Source organism: Monodelphis domestica, chromosome 2 (assembly GCF_027887165.1).
Source record: "Monodelphis domestica isolate mMonDom1 chromosome 2, mMonDom1.pri, whole genome shotgun sequence".
Lineage (NCBI taxonomy): Eukaryota > Metazoa > Chordata > Mammalia > Didelphimorphia > Didelphidae > Monodelphis > Monodelphis domestica.
The window spans coordinates 113042266-113062939 of record NC_077228.1 but is presented as its reverse complement, the minus strand read 5'-3'; the positions used below and the strand labels follow the sequence as shown (position 1 = coordinate 113062939).

Here is a 20674-nt window from a genome sequence, read left to right as displayed (position 1 = left end):
GTTTCAAATCCTGCCTCTGATGATTGTTACCTGTGTGATCTTGGACAAGTCACTTAACTTATGTGGGCCTCGGTTTCCTTTTCTGTCAAATAGAACTTGATGACCACTGAGATCCCTTTCAGCTCTGGATATATGATTCCTTCTTGTTCTACATCTCTGGTTCTATCTGTAACTATTTTCTCTTAGCAGAAAGATCCTCTCCTTGGGGGCAAGAACTGTCACAATGTCTGCCTTGATTCCTCCAGTACTGAGCAGTGTTCTGGCTCTGTAGCTACTCAGTAAATGCCATTGAATAGTTGAGTCCTCTCTCTTCCTCTGGGGACCATGTCCTTTGTCCCCAACATTGCAATTACCGCAGCATTACAATAAATTATTTCTTTTGGAAAGAGCTCTATAAACGTTAAAATAGTAGGTGAATGTGGCAATCTATTATAAGTGCCAAGACATTACAGCAGCATTCTTTGCTGTTGGTAATTTTTTTCAGACTTTCTTGGTATTAAAATGTTGCAATGGAAGAAACTTGAACATGTGGGTGATCTCCTGAGGACAGGGTTTCATTGTTGTCCATTGCCACCCTTGCTGACCTTCTGGTGAGGTTCTGGTGTCTGGTAACCCAACACCTCCTCCCTCTCTTTTAAAACACAAAGCCATCAGATGCATTTTCTCATCTGGGAGTCATGGCCTTTTTCACAAGCTGCAAGTTTAGCACAGACTTTTCACTTCATAGAAGGGATAATAATGTGGTGGGTTTTGTTTGTTTATTTTGATTTGGGTTTTTAAATCCCACACCATCTGTTTTAGAATCTTCTAAGACAGAAGAGTGACAAGGGCTAGACAGTCAGGGTTAAGTGACCTGTCCAAGGTCACACAGCTAGGAAGTATCAGAGGTCAAATTTGGACCCAGGCCCTCCTGACTACAGACCTAGTGCTCTATTCATTGTGCTACCAGCTGCCCCAGTAATGTGGTTTTATCTGAAATGGTTGCTTGAGAATAGGAGTACAATCTACACAGGAGACTGTCTCAGATGCACTAAATTAGGGTAATTCTTGGACACTGCTCAGAGTGCACACACACAAACACAAACACTCATAAAATGTCTTTCTTGTGCTTTTCTAGGAAGATATAAAAATATTTAATGGGTACATTTTGTTTTTAAATAATAATCAATTTTATGACTCTCTCCCCCAAAAACTGTTCATCTAGAACAAATACAGCGACCTTGTACCTTATCTGATAGTATATATTACCTGCCGCCCCCTCCCACATACACGCATACACCCCTGCTATCTGGAATATGGAAATATGTTTTGTTATCTCTTTTATAATAACCAAGATATTGGTCATTGTTATGACTTTACTTGCAACTTCCTTCTATTCTTTTTAGCTATTTTATTGTCCTCTTTATGGCTTCTTATCTCCAGGAGGATTTTAAAAGGGCTCAGGGAGCCAACCTGACCAAGGTGGTATGTGATCCCAAGATGGCGGAGCCGGACACTGGGGCCCAAGGCTGCTCCCTGATCCTGGCTCAATCTGAAGTCAAGCCAAGCTGCATGATCTTGGTTCTGGATTCCAAAGGTGGTGAGTAAATGACCTCATCTCTTCAAGTGGAACAAGGCAGGGGAGGAATGGAACAGTATGAACCAGGCCAGGCTCCCAAATTCACTAACTTCTCTTCCTAATTCCAGACATTTCCTACATGCTCCAAACCATGAATAAGCAGAAATCTCACCTGGAAAAGGTAAGGCGGTCAGCATGATCTTTGAAGCCTGGGCTATTGTTGGTAGAAGAAATGGCTTCTCCGGACCCTTCTCCCTACTTTCTCCTGACCTTCTCCCAGTCAGGGAAATCCTGAGTTGCTCTTCTCTTCTTGAAATATTTTGATCAGAGGTTCCGGTACCCCTCTGAATTTGAGCCAAACCCCAGCTACCCTATTAAGGGGGGAATTAAAGGCTGGCACCAAAAGATGGATCTATACAGGGATCTGGAAATCAAAACCCAGAAGGTCAGACTTAAGGGACTTGGGGAAAACCTAAGAGGGAGCAGGAACAGGAGAGAGAAGAAGAGCCCATAAGCAAGTCTAATAAACAATAATAACCTACATTTTATGTGACTATAAAGTCCTCTTACATATATTCTCATTGGCTTCTCCAATGGAGTAAGTAGATCATGGAGGTGAGAGCATTGAGGGTCCACAAGAAGGGATCTCAGAGCTCATCTAGGCCCACCTTTCATTTAATAATTGGGTAAAGTAAGTCCCAGAAAAGTGGGTTAGCCTCTTAGCCTACTTCCTTTGGAGGCAATGTGGGGCAGTGGGAAGAGTCCTGGCTCTGGAGTCACAGGACTAAGGTTCAAGTCTTACCTCTTGCCTTCTCAATGGGTATAGGGGAAGGAAGAGAATTTGGACTTTAAAATAAGGTATTTTTTAACCCCTATCTTCTTTCTTTGAATCAGCACTCTGTATTGGTTCCAAGGCAGAAGAGCAGGAAGGGCTAGGCAATGGGGGTTAAGTGACTTGCCCAAGGTCACACAGCTAGGAAGTATCTGAGCTCAGTTTTGAACCCAGGACCTCCTGACTCTAGTCTTGGCCCTCAATCCACTGAGCTATCCAGCTGCCCCCCAAAAAACAATTTTTAAAAAGATATATACTTTGTAAATCAAAGATAATATCAGAGGGCACCAGCAGTAGTTCTACAATGTGGCCTGAAAGAGTTGACTGGCAGCACTAGAGAAGCACAAATGATTTGTCCAAGGTTACTCAGACAAGGTCTTTTGATTTTGAGACCAGGTTCTTATCCACTCTGTCACAATGCCCCTAAGTTCAAGCATAATTACCCCCCCCCCCATTTTATAGATGAGGAAACTGAGGCCAGAGGGGTTTATAGTCCCTTGTCAAAAGACTCATTGCTAATAAATGGAAGAAGTAGAATTTGAACCTGGGTCACTAGAGTCCAAAACTTCCCAGTATACTAAGTGGAATGGCTCACGTCCTTTATGTTTTTATCCCTTTGTCCCTAGTATTAATCCCCTGTTATAGTAGGTGAAAGATGAAATGACTGAGAAAAAAAAGGTTCAAGCTTCCAAACATATTGATTTATTAATCAATGAATGTCAATTATACTTCAAATCACACTTTGCCCCTGGATCTGCTCCCCTCGCACGCTAGCACACATGCATGCATGTGTACACACGTGCTTGTACACACACAAAGGAACATTTCAAGTTGCTCTTCATTTAAATATGACTGTAATAAATTTTATATTTATCCCGCCACACACAACCCAAGGGTTATCCTTCACTGGACATAACCAGTTACATACAGTCCACAACCGTGTCCTGGCCCCAAACCTGGAGGCTTTGGTTTCTCCCCTAGTCCTTATCCTATCTATCCTCCCATCCCATGAGTGACGCGCCTTTGTCTATGCCCCATTGCTCTTAGTTAGGGATCCAGGACTTCCAGGAGGAAGACATCCGGAATCACCAAAACTATTCCCGAAAAACGCTGATTGCCCTGGTCACATCGGGTCTCCTGTTGGCAGCTCTGGGCACGGCTGGCTACTTCCTCATGAACCGTCGGAGCTGGAGCCCCGCAGGAGAGAGGCTGGTCAGTTCTGGGAGCTGCTGGGGACAGCGGAGTTCAGTAAGAGAGAAGATGGAGGTTTTGTGGGTAGCCATCCCTTACTCATAATCACAGCTATAGGGTCAGAGCTGGAAGGAGCCTTTGAAAGTCACATAGTCCAGCCCTGTCACTGTGGCGATAAATTAAACAGATCTACAGGGCAAAATGAGAAGAGCCATGAGGAAAGCCTCCCCTTCCCCACCGGAAAGAACAAGCCTTCTCCGCCTGCCTGCATCCAGCTTTACCACAAGAGCAGGGGGTGGGTGGTGGGAGAGGAGAGTCCTGTACTCATTAGGGTCCAGCTTGTGAGAGGAAACCTCTGTTTAATGGAAATGGAAAGGAAGGCTAAGGTCATGCATTCATTCTACGTGTGGGGAAATCTACAGCATTAAGGTGGGAGCAGGAAAAGAGTAAGAGCCTTTAAAATCACCCAAGCTTATTTATGAAGCTGATGCTAGGAGGGCCCTTCTGGTACCTGGTGGATGTAGGAATCACCAGCCCTGGCCAGAAAGGGTTTGGGACTGGGAGAGGGCTAAAGGGGAGTGAACGCTCTGGGCTCATCTCTTTGGAAATGATTTCCTGGCCTGGTGTTGTCATAGGCCTAGCCTGGCCTGGGAATATTGCTCTGGCCAGGGGGACCATCCACATCTCCCTGCCAGGCCAACCTCTTGAGCACATAATGACACAAGTTGGTGCCTTTTTCCTCTGTCCCCAGGAGCTGGAGCCCTGACCTGTTCTTCAAGAATAGAATCTTCAAATATAGATGTCAGCCCTCTCCTTCCCCATCTTCTTATTCCTTCCTCTAGCTCTTTGGGATCTACACCACTCCGTACCATCCCTTCCTGTTTTGATAATATTCCCTTATTTATATACTGCCCAGGGAGAAGACCACTATTACACGGAGAACGGTGGAGGCCAGGGCTACAGTGCAAGCCCTGGCGCCAGCCCTGATCCACAGGAAAAGGCCAGTCAGAGCCGAGGAGCCCAAGAGAATGGGACCAATCAGGCCACGTCCAGCAATGGCCACTCATCAAGACAGCCTGTGGTGGCTGATACGGAACTGTGATGAGACAGCGAAGGGCTTAAAGATGATGGGGCCAAGGAAAAGACCTTCCTCCAAGAGACTTCCCCACCCTCACCTCCCCACTGTCCATGTAGCACCCACCTCCCAAACTGATCTTTTTCTTTGTCATTGTCCCTCTCTCTTATTACACATACCTTTCTTGTGTCCCTCTGTTGGGTTGGGGGAAGGAATTTCGCTTATTACAAATGCCTGGGTCAATGGTGCCTCTCTTTACTGCTCCATGCAGAGTGCCTCCTGGCAGCCCTAACTCTTACCTTGATCTATTTGGGGTCAGAGCTCACATGTAGAGGCTCCAAATAGAGACCAGGGGCTCCTGGGCCATGAGCCAGGCGCTGGACAAATCTCTGTCCCTACTAGGCCAGAGAGTTACTTAATCTCTGACACATTGGTCACTCTATCCACCTGCCCACTCTTCACTGCCTAGGAAGAGAGGAAAAGTTGGGGCTGCCAGTGCTTCTGTGTAAGATGCCCATTATTCAAGGGCTATTTCTTCCTTTCTCATAAGGAAGTCACATTAACCACTTGCTGTCCTTCCTGCCTGTGCATCAAGACTAAAAATCGTGTTTTCCCCAAAACAGAATTGGCTGTCCCTGCCTTCCCTCTTAAGCCCAACATAGCTCAGCCAGTCCCTTTGTAAGCAAGTGTGGCCCTTGGGCCGCTCTCTGTGAGAGAGGAACTAGAACTAACCAACTTCTTAAAAATTTTTTTGTCTACCCTCCTGCATTTGTATGTCTATATTCTGATGTGTGGAGCCACATCAATGACATCAAATTGTACTCAATCTTGGCCTCCTGAGCAAAGTGGGTCAGGGCAGAAGGAGTGGGGACCACAAATCTCTCCTTCCTGGGCACAAGATGTTGGGTCAAAGGGTCAGGCCTTTTGCCTGGTTTCCCTGAGAAAGTGCCCAAACTAGGAAGGCAAGATGACATTATTTCTGGCTGGCTCAGCCTTGACCCCAACCTCCAAAACCTAGCTCCTCCATCCTTGCCAAGGTCCTTGTCTCTAGCTCTCAGCAGTTTCTGTTAGTGCCATCTCCGTATAAGCCTCATTCCCCCAATTTCCCATCCCTCGACACCCCTTTCACATCCAGCCCTCCTTCCATCACCTCCAAGAGTCAGCCTCTTGGGAGAAAAAGGTAGAATAGCTTTGGAGAGGTAGGAAACAGGAGTCCCTGGGTTCAGCAGCCCTTAGGAGCATCACTTTCCAGAGGCAGGGAAGGGGGTTGTAGTGTTGTTTGTTTGTTTTTTTCCACCTTGAAAAGTTTGTAAATACTGTAATTAAAGTGATAGTAAAACGGGTATGTTTCTACCACTCCTGCCTAGGCTTGTTATTCAGTAAACATTTATTAATGTTGATTTTTTTAATTATTTATTTATTTTATTAATGCCTTCTTACTAGGTGACCATGGGAATAAAAAAAGAGGCAAAAATAGGATTCCTGCCTTCAATTTGAATAGGGAAAGATACCAAGCAAAAAGTTATACCAGAGATAATGGTCCTGCCCACCTGGCTGATGGGAAGTGGGAAATCCTGTTTGGGGAAGATTATTTCTAGAGTAACCAGCCCAAGGGGCACAAGGGCCAAGGAGTCTACGATCCCCTCCATTGGTCAACGTTCAGAGACCAAAAAGAGCCTATCTAACTCCAAGGGGCATCTAAGGAGGGCTATTTCTTCAGGACAGAAGGTATGGTGCCAAGCTGGAGGGAGGCACCAAGTTGTGTGAGAATTACTTCCAAAGGAAAAAGGTCTCAATGTTAAAACTAGAATCTATTGGGCTTGGCAGAGTAATGGGCCGTGAGCCCCAGGATGGCCAATACAACAAGGATTTTGGAGGGGCATGAGAATTTAATCAGCCCTATATTATTACAGAGGTCTGTTTGGTGAGTTCTGGATCTAGTTTCTATATAGATCCCTAAATCAGGAGACTTTTTGGTGTCTGAAAAAAATACAAAGGGAAGGGATAAGAAGCAAGGCCTTGGTGCCTTTTCTACTATCTGTAAAATGAGAATTTTTAAAAAATCCTTTTTTAGTATCAATTCTAAGATAGAAAAATGGCAAGGGCTAGGCCATCAGGGTTAAATGACTTGCCCAGAATCACACAACTAGGAAGTATCTGAGGCTAGATTTGTACGGAGATTCTCCCAACTACAGGCCTGGTCCTCTATCCACTGTACTACCTAGCTGCCCCCAAATGGAAATATATATATATATATATATATTTTTTTTTTTAAACCCTTACCTTCCGTATTGGCTCCAAGGCAGAAGAGTGGTAAGGGCTGGGCAATGGGGGTCAAGTGACTTGCCCAGGGTCACACAGCTAGGCAAATGGAAATATTTTTAAAACCTACTACCTTCCTCAAAGTGGTGGTAGAGGATATGCTTACTAAAGGCACTAAAGAAATGAAGTAGTATTATCATCCCTGGCTCTTGATCTCTTTCCAGAATCCCTACCTGATTCTCTCAGTGACTGGACAACAAAACAATATTTGGGCAGCTAATTCACTTGCTACCCTACCACCCACTAAGACATACTTTTCACCCACTGATTTAGGAGAATAAGTGTAAATGAAACCCCATGCATCCCCTTCTGCACCTCCCAGACTTTCTATAGCCCTCTCTGACCTTAAGAAGCCTAGAGGGCGCACTGCCAGTAACAGTGGCAAAGCTCCATAACTCCAGGAAACTCGCAGGGCGTGTAAATGGTGGCAGATGCTGCTGGGGTCAAAGGAAGGTCTGATCCTAGCATCCTTATCTGGCCTGGACCAGGCCTTCCCCTCCTGGAGTTCCCAGTCCTTGCCCCTCCCAATCCTTTTATCCCCAGGATCTTCCTGGCCTCCCATTCAGACTGGGTATTCCCTGGGGCTCTAGTTGGAGGAAAGAAGATTTGAGGTTGGAAAAATCCAAAGGAAGGTGTTGTGGCTGTGGCTGTGTTGGGGCAGGAAAGAAAGGATGACATTTTTTGTAAGGAGCTCTTACTTTTAGATTTTGACCCTACCTGAGTCTGTGATGGTTGGGGGATTATGGAACAGACTTTGGGGTACCTCCTCCCCCTTGTTACTAGTAGACTCAGTTTCTTGAGGACCCCTACTGTTGGTTTTGTCTTTGTCCCTCCAGCCCAGTGCAATGCATATGGCAGGTGCATAATAAATGCTGGGAGCAAGACCCCAGGTGTCTGGCCTACAAAGAACCTGTCAAATTCCCATCCCAATGTAGGATTCCGGGAGGTTTGGATCTACTGGAGACTCAATGTGTGTTGAGGTGGTGAAGGTGTGTAAAGGTTCAATGTTGGTGACAGCTAGGAAGTCAGATCCTTTTTTGTGATCCCCCTGGGGAGGTCCCCCCTTGGAGGAGCTAGGCAACCAGCAGTGCGACAATTGCCCCACCTACTGGTGTAGGAGAACTTGGATGGCTTGGCCGTGTCCAAAGCTTTCTGTAAAGCCTTAGGAAGGGAACAGGACAGGACTTCAAAGGGCCATGGATTTAGAGCTGGAAGGGGTCTTCCATGTCAACAACCCCTTTCCCCACCCCCACGTACACACACACACCATTTCCCTTTTAGCAAAAATTAGTGGCCCCAGCATGCTGTGGACTTTGTGGCAGGGCTGGTTATGGGGGAAAATGGGAAGGTGAGGAGGAGAGGTATTGAATTACCTTCCGTGGTTTTGCCTCTAGGACATTCGGGTCAAGAGCCTTGTTCTTGGCTCATTTATAGCCAGGCCTCCCTAGGATCATAGACTGTTGGAGCTGGAAAGAATCCTAGTGAGGTTGTAGCCCAACCCCCTTATTTAATGGGCAAAGAAAATGAAGCCTGGAGACATGATCCAAAGTCACCTAGGTAGCAGGGGACCGGTGCCAGAATTCAAACCCAGTGCTCTTATGAAATCTCTCCTTGCAAAGTCCTACCCATTGGCCAAAGCAACAAATAGGGGCCCCAGGCATGGGAAGAGGGATGGGGGGACCCACCCTGTGGAACCACAATGGGAAATTAAAAGCCCAATTTGATGTTAGGCTACATTAAGAGGAAAATGGAGAAAGGAATGGTTTATTGAGTATCTACTCTGTTTGAGGGGCAGCTAGATGGGCACAGTGGGTAGGACTCTGAGCCTGGATAATAATTCCGGTCTTCCTGATTTCAGGCCTGGTACCATCTTGCTGCTTTCAGGCCTGGTACCATCTTGCTGCTGTTACACTTGAAATAGGTTTCCTGCTTTCTCAACCACTTTTATTTGGGGACTCTGAAGAAACCCCAGCAGCCTCGGGTTCCCACTTGCTTCCATCCTAATTCAAGTCCTACTCCTCTCCCCATGAGCATGCTCCTTGTTCAAAGCCAAGACCCTTGACCTAATCACCTGCACCCAGGCACTTAGCACCATGGTCAGCACATATAGGCCCTTAATATGCTAATTGACCAACTGTTTGCACATCTTCCTTCCAAGCCAGGCAGGGTTCTACAGTGACATCTAGGTGGCCAACTAGCAGAGAAGAGAAAGTGTTTGTCTTGAATACAGGAAGATCCGAGTTCAAACTATAGGTCATACTTCATTTGACCTCCTTCAGCCTTATTTTCCTCATCTGCAAATGTTGATAATGGCACCTACTCATAGAGTTGTTTACATGGATTAAATCCATGTAAGTCACTTTGTAAACCTAATAATCTTCACATTATTCATGTAATTATTACCAATTGAATGTTGGAGCAGAGAACAAGAATCAATGCTGACCCCCAGATTCTGTGGCTAGATTTGCCACTGTTTGGAGGAGTTTTTGTTTATGTTTGATTGGGAGGATAATAAATTCAAGACATGTTCTAGGAAAAAAAATCTGTTCTAGATATAGTGAATGTGAGGTGTTGGTGGGCCATCTAGGTGGAAATTTGGGGGTGGACCTTGGAAGAGCTCTCCAGGACAGAGGGAAAGAGATGCAGAAAGACCATAATAGTTGGGGACAGATAAAAGAGCACTAAAAGGTATTTTTAGGGATTCAACAATGGCAGGATGTCCATCCTTAGAGGGTCAAAGGGAGGAAGAAGAGAAAGAACAAAAGGAAAAGGCAAAACAAAGAAGAGAGAGCAGAAATAAAGTGGTCAGAAGATAATCACATAAATCTGGGCAGGAGCCCCAAAGCCAAGGAAGGAAAAAAATCCCAAGAAGAGGAGGGTAATTTATCATAACAATAAAAATAACAGTCAGATGACACAGTGGTGAGAGTGCCAGGCCTGAAATCAGGAAGACTCAACTCGTGGAATTCAAATCTGGCCTCAGACCCTTATTAGCTGTGTGACCCTGGTTAAGTCACCTAACCTAGCTTGCCTCCGTTTCCTCATCTGTAAAATGAGTTGGAGAAGGCAATGGCCAGCCACTTCTATATTTTTGCCAAGAAACTCCCAAACAGGATCACAAAGAGTTAGCCATGGCTGAAACAACCAAAGAAGGAAAATGTTAACATGATGCTTAAAAAATTTCAAAATACTTTGCATAAATTATCTCATTTGACCCTTAACACAACAACCATGTGAGGTAGATGTTATTGTTATCCTCATTTTATAGATGAGAACACTGAGGTTAAGTGACATGCCCAGGGGTACATCCTTGGGTAAGTGGATACAAACCCTGACTTCTAGTCCAATTCAATTTCCTCTTTGCAACCCAGCTGCCTTAAATGCTGTCAAATTCTAGCAAAAGATAAAGGAAGATAAGGCTTGAGAAGAGACCTTTGGATTGACAGGTCTCCAATTCCCTTTATCCCCACTGCCTGTCAGTCAGTTCATCCTATTGTCTAACCTTTCCTGCTGTAATCGAAACCCTTGGGCAGAAAAAAATATATAAATCAGCGAAGAGTTGATTCCTTCATTTATGATTTATTGATTACCTGCTATTTGCAAAGGATAGGTTAGCCCTCTTCACATGCCAGAAAATAATGATGTGAAAGAAAAGTCCCACGCATTCGGACAGCTCCTGTGTTCCCCAAAGCTGTCTGACATTCCAGATGAAGGTTGTACCAGAATGAGGACAAACAAAATGTAGTTAGTGAAAATATGACAGCCACAGCAGGCTAACAAATGAGGCAATCAGGGTAATCAGCCAGCGATGATTAATAGTAACACCTACTCATGGGTCAGATTGTGTGTACGTGCATGTGTGTGGGGGTGCTATGAATCATGGAATGTCTGATCTCAGAGGAATTGAAATCACAAGTAACTCAGAGGGCACTGAAAAGACGCACGGTGGGCATCAGCAGGCTGAAGTGCGTTACCAGTGACGACTTACATGCGTAGGGTTGCAAAGCAGGCATCATCGGGGACATGGAGGACCAAAAAAGGAGGTGGAATGAGAGGCGAAAGGTGAACAGCTTGAGTGCTTCATGGGCACCCCAAGAGATATTAAGAAGCCAGAATAAAAAGATTTCTAGCATATTGGGTGCATTCTTAATAAAGGGTTTGGAGAAAGCATGATTAAGAATTGGATAGAATTCTTAATCCACGTTTTCTCCAAACTGATCTTGTGAGGTAGGTGCTATTATTATCCCTATTTTTACAATGGAGGAAACTGAGGCAGGCAGTGGCTAAATAACTTGCCCAAGGTCACACAACTAGGAAGTATCTGATTCAGGATTTGAGCTCAAAATTTCCTGGCTCAAGTCTCAGGGCTCTGCCACAGAGAAGGCATGGAAGAGGTTCTGATGCGCAGCAGAGCAGGGAGTACCCCCAGCTCCATTTAAATAGCTGCATATATATATATACATACACATATACATATTTGGGTATGTATATGCATATACATGAGGATAACTAGGTGACACAGTGAATAGAGCACTTGGCTTGGAATCAGGAAGTCTTATTTTCCTGAATGCAAATCCAGCCTCAAACACTTACAAGCAGTGTGACCCTGGGCTAGTCACTTCAACCTGTCCTCATCTGTAAAATAAGCTGGAGAAGAAAATGACAAACCATTCCAGTTTCTTTGCCATGAAAACTCCAAAAAGGGTCACAAAGTCACATATGACTGAAATATCTCAACAATATCCAAAAAAATTCAAATACATTTGTATGAATGCACAAAAAGAACATCTAGCATTTATTTGTGCTTTAAGGTTTGTAAAATGATTTATAATATTATCTCATCCTATTAATGAAATAGTAGTTATTACTACTAAGCATTTACTAGTGCGCCAAGTATTTTGCTAAGCACTGGGCATACAGCATAAATTTACATTCCTAATGGGGGGGGGGATGACATAGAAGGGAGTAGAGGCCAGGGATGGGCATTTTGGGGTTTGGGAAATTACAGGGAAGGGGGGAAGAGCTGACACACACCCTTTCTAGTAACAATGACTATATTGATCTGATTTTGGTTTTAGAATGGACAGTGTTGGATTGGAGGAGGGGTTTGGGGACAGGCAAGTAGATCAGTCAAAAATCAGGTGGGAAGTAGGAGCAGAGTGAAGGATGACTTAAGCCAAACAGAACAGGCAGCTGGGTGATCCAGCATAGCTAGGCCTGAAGGTGGGGAGACTCCTCTTCCTGATTTCAAATGTGGCCTTAGACACTTACTAGCTGTGACCCTAGGCAAGTCGCTTCATCCTGTTTGCCTCAGTTTCCTCATCTGTAAAATGAGCTGGAGAAGGAAATGGCAAACCATTCCAGTGTTTCTGTAAAGAAAACCTTAAGTGGGGTCACAAAGAGTCAGACATGACTGAAAAATTGCTGAAAAGCAACAACTAAGACATAAGGAGCTAGCAGGACTTCTGGATGTATATGAATATTTATGTATAGGTGTATATGAAATATACAGGTGTATACGTACTTCTGATGGGGGGGGCAGGATAACATAATGTGGATAGAGATTTGGTCTAACGATCAGGAGGACCCAAGTTCAAGTCCTATAATGCCTGTGTGAACTTCACTAAGATATTTGCCATTTTAATGTCACCAGATAGCTCTGTAATACTAGAAGTAACAGAATAGTTTCCTATCTGCTTTGGTAGAGATTTTCCTCAATGGGAGTTCTTGATGCCAATCAATCAATCAATATCTATCAAGTACTTGTTTATGAGCCCAGAATCATGGTAAGCACAGAGGATACAGAAAGAAGTCCTGCCCTCAGGGAGTTTATAATCTAATGAAAGGGACAATATCAAAACAAATGTAGACAAAGCAAACTATATACAGGGTCTGCAGGAAATAGTCAACAGGAAAGGCACTAGAATTCAGAGGGGGTTGAGTCAGGTGGCTAGGTGGCTCAGTGGATTGAGAGCCAGTTCTAAAGATGGAGATCCTGCATTCAAATCTGGCCTCAGATACTTCTTACGTGGGCAAATCATTTGACCCCCATCTTCTGGCTCTTGCCACTTTCTGTCTTGGAACCAATAGACAATATTGATTTCTGGGTTGGAAGGTAAGGGTTATTTTTTTAAGTGGGGAGGGGGTAAGAACAGAGGACCCAGGACAGAACCCTGAGGGACATCTATGGTTAAGGGCTTGATCTGGATGAGACTCCATCAGAGGAAACAGAGGAGCAAAGGAGATAGGGAAGAAGAGGACCAGGATAGAGTGGTATCCTGAAAATCTGGGAAGAAGAGAGTATGAAGGAGGAGGGAGTGATCAAGGAGAATGGGGATAGAGAAAGGGCCATTGGATCTGGGTCACTGAGAGACCTTTGGTAACTTTGGAGAGTTACTAATAATGTTGGAAGTCAAAGAGAGTCAGAGGCGGGAAATAGAGTCACTTACTGTAGATGGCCTTTTTGAGGAGTTTAGCTACAAAGGGCAGGAGAAATATGGGATGATAGTGGAAACGGAAGGGCTAAGTGAGGGTTTTTTTCAGGATAGGAGAGACATGAGCATGTAGCATGTCTGTAGACAGTAGGAAATGAGCCAGTAGACAGGAAGAGGTTGTAAATAAGTGAGAGAGGGGGTGATCTATTGAAGGAGACAGGATAGAATAGGATTGCTTGAACAAGCAGAGGGGTGAGGCTTGTAAGGAGTAAGGCCACTTCTTCAAGTCAAACAGGCGTGAAGGAAGAGAATGACAGAAGGCAACTGAGTGTTAGAAGATTAGGAAGAAGGGAGGGAGAAAGAGAGCTCATGGAGAATAGCCTCAATTTTTCTATAAAATGTGTCATTATATATATATATATATATGTACACACACACACACACACATATATATATATATATATAATATAAGGCAATATAAAACATTTATCCTGTTTTTCTCAGTTTCCTCAACTGTAAAATGGGAATAATAACCATACCTACCTTGCTTGTTATAAGGACCAAATGAATTAATATTTGTAAAGCACTTAGCACAGTGCATGTGAGATGGTAGGTGCTATATAAATACTTATTTATTCCCTCCCTGCACAAGTCACTTAGCCTCTGTCTGTCTTAGTTTTCTCTACTGTAAAATGGAGATAGCAACAAGCAACGCCCTCACAGAATGGTGATGATCAAAGGAGATAATATCTATAGAGCTTCAACTTTCAAGTACTATATAAAGGTTGGCTATTATTATTATTCCTTATCACTCTTTACAGGGTTCTATATTTCTCTTTTAATACCTTTATATGGCCATCAATTGATTCATGTCCATTAGGTTGTAAGCTCCTTGAGGGCAGGGACTGGTTTTGCTTCTTTTTGTATTCCCAGCTGCTTAGCATAGTGCCTGGCACAGAGAAGGCATTTAATAAATGTTGATTGATTGATATGGCTGCATTTTTCTTCTCCCTTTTTCCTACCCTCACGAAATAAAATTTTCCTGGGGAGATATTGCACTGGGAGTAAAGCCCAATAGGAGATTAAGATCTGAAAAGCATGTGGGGAAAAAATAGAAGATGTTACACACACACACACAGAAATACACATACACATACACATTTCATTGTATCTGCCCTCCTAATGAGAGGGAAAGTTGACCTCTGGATAGTTATTTGATTTCAATCACAGGAAGATGAATTATGGGCTTTCTTTTCTTTCCATTCTTTTTCTTAGAGGAAGGGCAGAGCACATTAAGGGGCAGGTAGGTGGCACAGTGGATGATTGAAAGCCAGATCTAGTGACAGGAGGTCCTAGGTTCAAATTTGCCCTCCAACACAGCTGGATGACTGTGAGCAAGTCACTTAACCCTCCATTGCCTGGCCTTTGTGGTTCTTCTGTCTTGGAATCAATACACAGAACTGATTGTAAGATGGAAAGTAGGGGTTTAAAAAACAAATAAAAAGTAAATTAAGCAAATAAAAGTACTGGTTAATCTAATCAAAAAGAAAGAAGAAAGTCAAATTAACAATATCAAAGATGAAAAAGGGTGACCTCACCTCTAATGAAGAAGAAATTAAGAGCTATTTTGCCCATTTATAGGGCAATAAATATGACGATCTAGGTGAAATGGGTGAATATTTACAAAAAATAAACTGCCTAGATTAACAAAAGATGAAATAGAATACTTAAATAATCCCATCTCAGAAAAAGAAATTGAATAAGCAATCAAGGAACTCCCTAAGAAAAAATCCCCAGGGACAGATGGACTCACAAGTGAATTCTATCAAACATTTAAAGAACAACTAACCCCAATACTATACAAACTTTTTGACAAAATAAGCAAAAAAGGAGTTTTACCAAAATCCTTTTATGACACAAATATGGTACTGATTCTATAGCCAGGATGACCAAGAACAGAGAAATAAAAGTACTGACCAATCTCCTTAATGAACATAGATGCAAAACTCTTAAATAAAATACTAGCAAAAAGACTACAGCAAGTTATCATGAGGATTATCCACTATGATCAGGTAGGATTCATACCATGAATGCAAGGATGATTTAATATTAGGAAAACTCTCCACATAATTGACCATATCAATGAATGACCAAACCAACAGAAACCACATGATTATCTCAATAATTGCAGAAGAAACCTTCGACAAAATATAACATTCATTCATATTGAAAACACGAGAAAATATAGGAATAGAAAGGACTTTCCTAGAAAAATAATAAATAGTATTTGTTTAAAACCATAAGCAAGCATTATCTGCAATGGGAATAAGTTAAAAGCCTTCCCAATAAGATCAGGAGTGAAGCAAGGAGGCCCATTATCACCTTTATTATTTAACACTGTACTAGAAACACTAGCTGTAGCAATTAGAGAAGAAAACTAAATTTAAGGGATCAAAGTAGGCAACGAGAAGACCAATCTATCACTCTATGCAGATGATATGATGGTTTACTTAAAGAATCCTAGAAAATCAACCAAAAAGCTAATGGAAATAATCAACAACTTTAGCAAAGATACAAAATAAACCTACAGAACTCATCAGCATTTCTATATATTTCCAACATATCCCATTGGCAAGAGTTAGAAAGAGAAATTCCACTCTAGACAATATAAAATATTTAGGAATCTGTTTGCCAAGACAAGAACAGGAATTATATGAACACAACTACAAAATACTTTCCACACAATTAAAATTAGATCTAAACAATTGGAAAAACATTAATTTCTCATGGGTAGGACGAGCTAACATAATAAAAATGACAATCCTTCCCAAATTAATTTACTTATTCGGTGTCATACCTTTCAAACTACAAAGAAACCTTTTTATAGAATTGAAAAAAATGATAACAAAGTTCATCTGAAAAAAAAAGAATATCAAGGGAAATAATGAAAAAAATGTGAAGGATGGAGGCCTAGCTTTACCAGATCTTAAACTGTACTATAAAGCAGTGGTCATCAAAACAATATGGTGTTGGCTAAGAGATAGAAGGATAGATCAATGGAATAGACTTGGGGTAAATGACCTCAGTAAGATAATGTTTGATAAACCCAAAGATCCCAGCTTTTGGGATAAGAACTATTTGACAATAACTGCTGGGAAAACTAGAAAACAGCATGGGAGAGATTAGATCTGTAAGAATTGAAATAATATTTCTACCCAGATATGTATATTTCATAAAGTTTATTGGAAAGGGTAGACAACATTTCCTCTAAGTAACCTGACCATGTGGTGCCTAGCCTGCCAGTCTCTTCCTCATTCCTTCTCTCACCTGCCTGCTCTGTTTCTTCTCGGTTCTCCCTCTCAATTCTCCCGAGGTTCTCCCCCAAGCAGCCCCCAACCTTGACTTTTATTGACATACGAAACATACACAGAGGTAACCCTGGCACAGCTGTGGTATATCAGGAATGTTTGATAGACAGTAAAGCTTCTCAGGAGGGGGAGGGGATAAACTTCCTTGACACAGATCTAGATCAACATCTCATACCCTACACCAAGATAAACTCAGAATGGGTGAATGACTTAAATATAAAGAGGGAAACTATAAATAAATTAAGTAAACATAGAATAGCTTACCTGTCAGGTCTGTGGGAAAGGCAAGATTTTAAGACCAAGCAAGAGATAGAGAATATTACAAAATGTAAAATGAATAATTTTGATTGAATTTAATTTAAAAAAGTTTGTACAAACAAAACCAGTCAACCAAAATTAAAAGGGAAGCAACAAATTGGAGGAAACGTTTTATAGCAAAAAAACTATGACAAAGGGCTAATTTCTCAAAATTTTAAGGAGCTAAATCAATTGTACAACAAATCAAGCCATTCCCCAACTGTTAAATGGTCAAGGGACATGAATAAGCAGTTTTCAGATAAAGAAATCAAAACTATCAATAAGCACATGAAAAAAGTGTTCTGAATTTCTTATAATCAGAGAAATGTAAATCAAAGTAACTCTGGGGTACCACCTCACACTAGAGCAGATTGACCAATATGGCAGCAAAGGAAAGTGATAACCGTTGAAGAGGATGTGGCAAAATTGGGACACTAATGCATTGCTGGTGGAGTTGTGAATTGATCCAATCATTCTGGAGGACAATTTGGAATTATGCCCAAAGGACTTTAAAAGACTGTCTGCCCTTTGACCTAGCCGTACCATTGCTGGGTTTGTACCCCAAAGAGATAATTAGGGAAAATGTTTGTACAAAAATATTTATAGCTGTGCTCTTTGTTGGGGCAAAACATTGGAAAATGAGGGGGTGTCTCTTGATTGGAGAATGACGGAACAAGTTGTGGTATCTGTTGGTTATGGAATACTATTGTGCTCAAAGGAATAATAAACTGGAGGAATTCCATGTGAACTGGAACGACCTCCAGGTATTGATGGAGAGTGAAAGGAGAAGAACCAGGAGAACATTGTACACAGAGACAGATACACTGTGGCACAATTGAATGTAATGGACTTCTCTACTAGCAGCAATGCAATGATCCAGGACAATTCTGAGGGACTTATGAGAAAGAATGCTATCCACATCCAGAGAAAGAACTATGGGAGCAGAAATGCAGAAGAAAAGCACATGATTGATCACGTGGTTTGATGGGTACATGATTGGGAATGTTGACTTTAAATGATCACTCTGTTGCAAATATTAAAAACATGGAAATAGATTTTGAACAATGATACATGTATAACCCAATGGAATTGCTTGTCAGTTCTGGGATGGGGGAGGGAAAGAACATGAATCATGCAACCATCTAAAAATATTCTTAATTAATTAATTAATTGACTCTTAAAAAGTAAATAAATAAATAAATTTTTTAAAAAAGTATCTTAGTCCTCATAGCAGCAGTATCTGAAACACTACCTAGCTGTGTGACTCTGGGCAAATCACTTAACTTCCATTGCCTAGTCCTTACCACTCTTCTGCCTTGGAACTAATACAGAGAACCAATTCTCAGAAAGAAGGTAGGGGTTTAAAAACAAATAAAGAGTCTATTAGTCTTGAAAGTTAGCAGCAGGGTCTCAAATTCTTCCCAGCTTTGTGGCTCTGGGCAAGTCATTTAACCCTAATCACCTATCCTTTGCCACTCTTCTGTCTTAGAGTTTTTATTAAGACAAAAATTAAGGGTTAAAAAAAAAAAGAGTTAGCATATCTGGCCTCAGGTAATTTAATCCTTCAAAACCTCTGTTTCTTCATATGTAAAATGGGAATAACAACAGGCCCTATTTAATTCACTGGGTTATTGTGAAGAAAGGACTTGGAAAGCACTTAGCACAGTGCCTGATATATAGTAGGAGCTTTACACATGTTGATTGATTGATTGATTGAAAGCAGAAAGAAATGTGAGCAGTTATCATTTTGAACCTATTTTGGTAACATCGGAATAAACATTTTGTACTCCTCTGGCTACTTGGAAAACATCAGTTGATCACTCAGGATGGAAAGCAAAGTCCAAGGCTTTCATGAAAAGATAGTCTGACCATGTTTACCCTCCTCTTCCATAAACTTCAGTGACTCCCTATTACCTCCATGAAAAATCTTTTGTTTGACATTCAAAGTCTTTTATCACCTCTCCCCCTCCCACCTTTCTAGTCCTTTCCTTTACTCCTGCCATATACACTCCTCAATCCAGTGACAGCGGTCTCCTGGCCATTCCACAAAGAAGACACTCAGCCTCTTGCTCTGCCCCTATGCCTGGACCACTCTCCCTCCTCAGCTCTTTCTACTCCCTTCTCTGGCTTCTTTCAAACCCCAGCTGAAATCTCATTGTCTGTAAGGAGCCTTCTCCAACCCCTCATCAAGTCTAATGCCTTCTCTCTGTTGTTTTCTTTTTATCCCACATATAGTTTACATATACTATATGTTTGTTTGTTGTCTCCCTGTTAGACTGTAAGCTCCTTGAGGCTAAAGACTAACTTTTGGGACAAGTAGGCAGCTCAGTGGATGGAGAACCAGACCTAAAGAGGGGAGGTCCTGGGTTCAAATTTGACTCCATATACTTCCTAGCTGTGTGAGCCTGGGCAAGTCACTTAACTCTCATTGCTTAGCCCTTACCACCTTTCTGTCTTGGAACCAATACTTAGTATCCATTCTATGGTAAAAGGTAGGAGTTAAAAAAAAAAAGACCAATTTCTGCCTCTATTATATCCCCAGGACTTAGCCTAGTGCCTGTCACATAGAAAGTGCTTCATAAATGTTTATTGATTGACTTACAGGATCTGCCTCGCTTCTAATTTCCCCCTTTTGGATATTGAATTTCCTTACACATCTCTCCCCTACGCACCCTCCCCTCCCCACCTTGGGGTATGCTGAATATCTCATCCATTTCTGAAGATAGATTTGCTCAGGGCACTGAGAACTGTGCTTTTAACACACACACACATGCGCGCACACACGTTGTTATTAGAATTTTCTACCTTTGTCTCTATGATTTTTCTTATCTTCTATCCCTGGGGTTGGGTTTTCTCTGCCTTGGCAGGCTGATAACATGTGGAAGCATGAGAAAATGTCTAATTAATAGACTAATTAGTAGTACAAGTCTTTAATAGCTGATTATAGAAAAACCATTCGGCAGCGTCCCTCCCCATCGCCTGCCTGGCTTATTTGTTTATTGCTATTATGCCTCCTAAGACCGGTGGATCTGGTCTTGGATCACTTGGGTTTGAAACCTGACTTTGCCACCAACAGCCTGTGTGACCTTGGGCATATCACTGGACCCCTCTGGACCTCAGCTCCTGCACCTGTTAAAAAATGAGCGGGTTTATCTGGTTTAAAGCCTCCTTTGGCTGTAAACATATGATTCTCTGGGAAAGATAGCACAGTCAACTATTGACTATTCAGCTCTGTGATGTATAGATTCAACTCAGTTCAGTCGTTTTTCAGTTGTGCTTAACTCAGTCTGGTCCCATTTGGGGTTTTCTAGGCAGAGATCCTGGAGTAGTTTGCCATTTCCTTCTCTAGTTAGTTTTACAGATGAGGAAACTGAGGCAAACAGAGTTTAGTGACTTGTCCAAGGGCACACAGCTCCTGTCTGAGGCCATATTTGAACTCATGAAAATTAGTCTAACTGGTTTCAGACCTGGCACTCTTTTCACTGTGCCACCGAGCTCCCTGATATGTGGATTATGGGGTCCCTTTCCTTGTTCTTGTCCCCTTTTCTGTGAGTCATTTGACTCCTGAAGGTAGCTTAAGAGGGAGGGTTCCCAAAC

At 42.3% G+C, this 20674-nt stretch overlaps 1 protein-coding gene across 1 annotated transcript in view; it reads left to right on the top strand.

Moving 5' to 3' along the window:
- The window catches only part of CD34 (CD34 molecule), a 39414-nt gene extending 33402 nt beyond the window's left edge, over positions 1–6012 (top strand). Inside the window, exons 5-8 of the mRNA XM_007481323.3 lie at positions 1423–1579; positions 1687–1739; positions 3438–3602; positions 4498–6012. Of these exons, the coding sequence (XP_007481385.2) occupies positions 1423–1579; positions 1687–1739; positions 3438–3602; positions 4498–4683 (561 nt within the window). The 3' untranslated portion in view covers positions 4684–6012. The remainder of the gene's footprint in view (positions 1–1422; positions 1580–1686; positions 1740–3437; positions 3603–4497) is intronic.
- Positions 6013–20674: the final 14662 nt, after the last annotated feature.